General features: G+C 35.1%; 1 protein-coding gene across 1 annotated transcript; it reads right to left on the bottom strand.

Moving 5' to 3' along the window:
* Positions 1–2,813: 2,813 nt before the first annotated feature.
* Positions 2,814–5,249, bottom strand: ABO5 (ABA Overly-Sensitive 5). The gene is made up of 2 exons (XM_079045005.1): positions 4,444–5,249; positions 2,814–4,260 (listed from the first exon to the last, which is right to left on the bottom strand). The coding sequence occupies exons 1-2, from the start codon at positions 5,161–5,163 to the stop codon at positions 3,055–3,057; spliced, it is 1,926 nt and encodes a 641-aa protein (XP_078901131.1). The 5' UTR covers positions 5,164–5,249; the 3' UTR covers positions 2,814–3,054.
* Between the last annotated feature and the right edge of the window lie 2,050 nt (positions 5,250–7,299).

The following is a 7,299-nucleotide window of genomic DNA, read 5'->3' as shown; positions in this document are numbered from 1 at the left end:
TGGTGTCGGGCCAATAAGTAGACCATCAATCAATTGTTTCCATTGTAATCAATTCCATTTGAGTTGTTGGTAATGGATAAAGACTCTTCTTCATGTGAAATGTAGCAAATTGTTCTCACAACATCCATTGTTCGTCTCTATTTTAAGCAATGCATTAAAAGCTTCCATGACACCTTGTACAACTTCTTTATCAAGGTTACGTGGTTTTCTATGTATTCTACTCGATGCTAACGTTTCAAGATAACGTGTGTCGTAAAATCGCGAAGTAAAAGCAAATCCCAAACAATATAATGGTATGGTCATTTTCTCTCACCTTTTCGATACAATTTGCTCTGCTTGAGGGAAATACGACGCATATACATTTTCTTTCGTCACATCTTTGATTTCCCCCAACATATTATCCATTATCTTATTTACTTCGCCTATTTTGGAGCCTTCACCTTCGCACAAAATTGACCAGCCGAAAAATAGGCTTCGTGATGCCATAATGGAGAGAAGTGTGGTTGATTTTAAAAATATGAGGGCTTTCTATAAAAACAAGAACCGTTCTACTAGATGAATGTGTGAGAGATGTTGAGGACTTAACAATATTTTTATAATATCTGATTGGTAGACAAACATCAAACATAAACCGTTGATCAATGGACTTGCCATAAACAGCCACATTTTATATTCATGTATGCTCTAGTGTCGTGACGAACAATATCGCCAATTGTAAAGTTGCGGGAAAGGAAGTCGAAAAGGTATACAAGCATATTTTTTGGTCATCGTGGTATGTTCATTACTTCATACATTAAACTTGATTTTTAAAGACTTTGCAAATGAGTTTATTTGGTTAGAGGACACATATAAAAAAGGGAAAATGATTGTCAAATATTTTTTAAACCATGGACAAGCTTTAGCCATTTTTAGGGACAATTCAAAGCTAGAGCTTTTAAAGTCGCAAAAACCTGATTTACGTCTCACAACATTTTGTTGAAGAGGTTAATCACTTATAGAGAAGCCCTATCTACAACAATTGCTCGTAATTCGTGGAAAGATTTGGGGAAACAAGGCGATGAACACACTAGACAAATTAGACATTGACACTTCAGAGATGATTTTTGGATTGAAGTTGAAAATATTATACGCATCACAAAGCCTATTTTTTTGTTGGTCATATTTTGCAATTGTGAAGGGCTAAAGGCCCAAAAATAAGCGAAATATATGAGAAAATGGATAATATGTTGGGGAAATCAAAGAAGTAACAAATAAAAGTATATATGTGTCGTATTTCCCTCAAGTATTGCAAATTGTATTAAAAGGTGGAAGAAAATGACCATACCATTACATTGTTTGGGATTTGCGTTAACTCTGCGATTTTACAACACATGTTATCTTGAAACGTTAGCACCAGGTAGAATACGTAGAAAAACACCTAACCTTGATAAAAAGTTGTACAAGATGTCATGGAAACTTTTAATCGCATTGTTGAAAATAGAGACGAGCAGATGTTGTGATAACAATTTGCTACATTTCACATGAAAATGGGTCTTTATTCGTTACCAGCAGCTCAAATGGATGCAATTACAATGGAAGCAATTGATTTGTGGTCTACTTATGGCGTAAAAACACTAGAGTTAGCTAAAATGGCAAACAAATATTGTCACAACCTATAAGCAGTTCTTCAGCCGAACGAATTGGAAGATTTATTCCTATATTCATAATATGAAGAGAAATTGGCTAAACTATAAAAAGGCTGACAAACTTGTATTTGTTCATGTCTGAGTTTAAGGTTTTTTGAAGCTTATAAAGAAGTACCACAAAAGAAATGGTATATGGATCCCAAATCTACAAACTTGGAAGACTCAAATTCAAGGCTAGAGGATATGGAATGAGAAGATCTGGAGGAAGACGAAGATAATGATGATGACCAAAGAAAAAACCAAAGGGTGGACTAAGTTTTTATGTTTTATCATGTCTTTTTAAGTTTCATCATTTTTATCATCATATATGTCTTTTAAGTTTTAAGTTTATGTAATCTTTGTGAGTTTGAACTTTCAATTATTGAAGTAATCCGTTTGTTTTGAAGTAATCAGTTTGTTTTGATATTACTATAAAAACTTTGAAGAATTGAAGTAATCTTTTTGAGTTTTACATTTATGTTATCTAATCTGTTTTGATAATAACATGTACATCATACCATAACATATGGTATATCGTCGCAGAGCGTACCGAAATGATCCTACCCCCCATCATACCAAGTTTCAAGGACCTAGCGAATTGCGAATTACGAACTTGTTCTCGTACCGCGAACCATGTGACTATGGTCTATCTATTGTAATAATTTGTCAAATGTCAACCAAGTCCCTTGATAAGCACGTTGGTATGTAGTATTTATAGGGTATTAGGTTTAAGGATTAGGCGTGTAGAAATTAAGTTAGAAACCTTGGGAGACCACCTACTTCTCGAATAGTAGGAACTATCATGTATCCTATTATTTTCTTTCATTCGGTTATTAATAAAAAGAATCCTAACCCGATTATATCAATCTACTATCATCCTTATATTAATGGACCAAGGTATATGCTGTAAAGGGCCTAAGTATGAATTCATAATAGCATATATCCTACAACGAGCTCCCATATTTTTAATGTCGTGGTAAGTTCATAAGGCCATTGAGATCATGTTACTCTTGTCCAATCATTTTTTTAAAACTAAAGTCAATTGCTTTTTTGTTTCTATCATGCCTTTTCTTTACAAAGTTCACATTGTCAACTAACCCAACAGCAAAAGCAAAACCATTGTCAAAAAATTATGCATGAAAACCAAGAGATGAAAACATATATTTTTATAACTATTTGGAGGTTAACTAAATCAGTAAACCATTAAATTACACGAAACTTACCAAGCATATCGAAGAGAAGCCGACCAAATTCTTTTTCCAATGAAGAAAACAACTTCCACATTCCAAACTTCATCTTCATGTACCACTTTCAACAAGCAAGTTCATGTCCAAACAAATAACATTTGATATGATATTTGAAGCCACAAATGTTGTACATAATCCAATTATCACCTTAAAGGACTAACAACCCATCCAGTAATTGGATTTTGCCTCCTGCTTCTAAATCTCCTATGAGAACCACTTTGTAAACGTTCAAGAATAGAATATGTAATCCAATCCGGAGTCAAACCTTGTTCTTTAAGCTTTGCATACAAGTCAACAGCTTCAGCAGTTCTCCCACTTCTCTCAAGGCAATCCAACAATATGTTATATGTAATAATATTAGGGCAACACCCTTCAGAAAGCATTTCATCAAACAATCTACAAGCCATTTCTACTTTATCTGATTTCCCAAAACACTCGATCAATGTACTATATGTAACAACATCCGGATTCAACCCCTTCTCTTCCATTTCTTTACACCTCATGTAAGCTTCATCAACATCACCATTTTTCCCTAAACAATTTATTAAAGAATTATATGATACAATATCAGGCTTACAGTTACTATTCTCCAGCTCATCAAAGATCTTAACAGCCTCATCAACTCTTCCAGCTCTCCCAAAGCTTGAAATCAATATATTGTAAGTGAATATATCTGGTTGAGGCCCTTCTTTTTTCATTTTTTTATATAAATCAAGAATATGGGATACCTGTTTTGATTTCCCAAGAGCAGTGAATACAGTGTTGTACATAATGGTATCTGAACTTATCCCCTTTTCATGAATCTTACTTAATAAGTCTATAGCTTCAGTCATTTTATCTTCTTTACATAAACTCTCTAACATGGATAAGTAAGCATCTCTATCTCCTTTATCATGGAAGCTCCACATGTAGCAAAAGAGGCGATGAGCTTCACTAGCATGGCCTAATTTACTAAGTGTACGTACAAGATATGCATATATGCCCTTGTTCATGTACTTCTTTGATATTTCCACAACTTCATCGAGTCTACCAAGTTGTCCTTCTGAAGCTAAGACATTGAGGATGATACTGTAAGTGAATTCATTTGGGCAGCAATTGTTTTCTACCATTTTTGAAAAGAGGTATATAGTTTTGTCAACCATTCGGTTTGTAGCAAGAACCTGGATTGTAGTATTGTAAGCAATTAGATTTGGAGCTGGGTTCTTTGATAGCATTTCTTGAAAGAGTGATATTGCCTCATCAAGCTTCCCGTGTTTTCCAGTCATTCTGATTAGAATTGTATATGTATATTCATCAGGCTCACAGTGTTTCTTCTTCATGTCTTCAAAAACCTTCTTCGCTTCTTCAACCTGAAAAGATGCTGCATTTCAGGTTATCATGATTACATCAAACCAGAGGTGAAACAGGATAATACACTTGATAGCTGACATAATTGGATTAAGAAGGGTGTTGAGATGATGAATTCTATAAAAACAGCTAGAATAAACACGACACGAACTTCAATATGCAACAAAAATGATCATAAATTGGACCTTTTCGTCTTTGGCAAGAGCATCAAGTAGCATATTGTAGGCAAAGATATCCGGTTGATATCCTTTCCGTTTCATCTCTTGATAAACTTCCAAGCCCTTGTTTGAATCACGAGAGCGTAAATGAGCTTGCAGAAGGCATTTATACGTATAGCGATTCATCCTGAGCTCCCATTTTTTAACCAGCCGTAAGCACCTGTCCAAATCTTCACCGCCGCCGAATATTCCGATCAAAAGATTGACGGTGGAGATGTTGCCATGCACGCGCGACCGCTCCATCTCGTCGATAATACGACGGACAGAGTCGAACCGGTCAGGGGAGGAAGACTTTGAGAGGATGAGGAGAATGCGGTTGTAGGTGAAACAATCGTGACGAAATTTAGGGATAGAAGTGGGGCAAAATCGAAAAAATTGGAGTGCAAGAGATGATGAATGGAGCGATTTGAGGATTTCGGATGCTTCGGAAGGGGTGAGGGTTAGGGTTAGGGTTTCCAGATAGTCGGATAGTTCGATGAAGGGGTCTGATGAGCGGGACTGGAGAATGTTGACGACCTTGCAGACAAGGTCATGGCGAGGGAGAGGGTAGCCTCTGGGGTCAAGTTGTTGGATGTTTGGGACTTGGACTTCGACGGCGAATGAACGGCCGTTGTCCATTTCGGTGAGGACTCTGCCGCTGTATTTGGTGGCATAGCCACGGCGGAGGAGGAGCCGGACATTGTTCATGGTCGGTTTCAAATGCGCACTATTTCGACTTCCCTGAGCTGGGAGTCAAAAAGTCACTAAAGTCAAACCCAGAGTAGTTCTGAGTTTTGTACCTCAAACCTAATATTAAGCGGGTTTTTTATTTGTTGAGAAATTGATTTTAAAGATTCTTAGGCTAAAGGTGTGTGTCCCAAGGTCTTCTCATCTCATTAATAATTTCTCATCTCATTAATTAATAAGTTATATATTGATACATTTTTCTCCCATTCATTGCATTTATGTTACATTTTTTGGAACCGGCAAATATTATTAAAATATCCAACCTAGCAAGAAGCTAGGAAGGATGATGAAGAACTTTTACAGTTTACATGTTACAAGGTTACATGTTTATACACATTTAAAAAGGTTTACACACCAATCCACCCAACGAAATGTGCATTTAAATCTCCTATGTTTGACCCATGTAAAGACTGTCGATTTGACCATGTCAGCCACCACAGCAGGTGAAGATCGAGTTTTCTTAACGCCTCGTTCCCGAGTTTAACAAAAGAAAAGAAGAGAAGAGAAAAGAAAGTCATGAGAGAAAAGAAGAGAAAGGAACGGAAAACAAAATTTTCTTTTGTGTTCCCGAGTTGGAGAGAAGTGGAAGGAAAATGAATCATTTTGTTTTTTCTTTCCAAATCCTCCCAAATCGGAAGGAAAGTTAGGAGGAAATGGGATCCTCCCATTTCCCTCCACTTCCTTCCACTTCCCTTCTTTAATGAAACTCGGGAACACCAATTTCTTTTATTTTCTTCTCATTTCCACCCATTTCCTTTCCTTTCTCTCGTTAAGTTGAACTCGGAAACTGGGTGTAAATGTCCAGTCGCATCAAGCCTTCCATAAGAGCCATGTTGTCCCATAGCAAATAGCAATTAAACTCCTCCGTTTTTTATGGCATGTTCCCCATTTAGAGGCGAATTCCACCAGATCTCTTATATGTGTGGGACGCGGGTCAGGTATCTCACACCACCGGAATATCCATTCCCATACTGTCACAGCTTTTGGACATCGGAGAATCACATGGTCAGTATCTTCAGGTTCTAATCCACACCAGGTACATGTAGGGGATGGGAGTTGAATGCCACGTCTGATTAGAGTTGTAGCAATAGGCAGCCGATCGAGAACTGCCCTCCACATAAAGCAACTCACCTTTATTGGAATGTTATGTATCCATTCTATCACTACCTCATCATTAGTTCGATTCCTTCTGTCAATTTGTGATCTAAGTGCACTCACCTGGAATGCACCATCATGAGAGAGAATACAGATGCATTTATGTTACATGTGTATCCTTTTATAAACTAAGTTATATATTGATATATTTTTCTCCTATTCATTGCATTTATGTTATATGTGTATCCTTTTATAAACATGACACTACTAAACATATGATTCTTGGCTAAAAAGGGAAAATGATTTACCAGTGTAATCATTTATTTTTGTCGTTTTGTTTACATTTAGATAAAAAAAAATTTATACATTTGACCATTTAACTTGTTTACATTTAGATAAAAAAAATTTATACATTAGACCATTGTCTAGCCGATGACAATGGTAATCTATAAACACATTCAACATGTTAAATGATCAAATGTGTAAAAAAAAAATGTCATCGGCTAGACAATGGTCAAATGTGTACAAAAAAAATTGTCTAAATGTAAACAAAATGAAATTTTAATTACCCTCATAAGTCAACTTTCTCACTTTGAATAACGATTCTATTTTTCATATTTGTTTGTGTTGTTTTTTTTTCAAACATTATTTTTAAAATATTTATAATGTCCTAAATATTAATTAAATATTGATCAATTCTAAACTTTACTTTTTAATTAATAAATATGTTTTTGTTTTGTGAAATATTTTATATAGCCTCTTATATTTTTTTCTTTTGTTTTTAAGCATATACAATATTTTTAAAGTAAACAATATCTATCAATAAAATTAAATAAATTAAATATGTAATAATAAGTATGGAATGCCTTTTCAAAAAATAAAAAGAAAATATTATGTAGCAAATAAAAAACAAAAAAAATCTATATAATGTAAGACCTCAACTTTTTTAGTTTTTCTTTAAAAACACCCACATATTACAATTTCTTTTTGGAAAAAAAATGA

This window comes from Lactuca virosa, chromosome 4 (genome assembly GCF_052849685.1).
Source record: "Lactuca virosa cultivar CGN04683 chromosome 4, Lactuca_virosa_CGN04683_v6, whole genome shotgun sequence".
Classification (NCBI taxonomy): domain Eukaryota; kingdom Viridiplantae; phylum Streptophyta; class Magnoliopsida; order Asterales; family Asteraceae; genus Lactuca; species Lactuca virosa.
The sequence above is the reverse complement of the archived record's forward strand: the minus strand, read 5'-3'. Positions and strand labels throughout refer to the sequence as shown.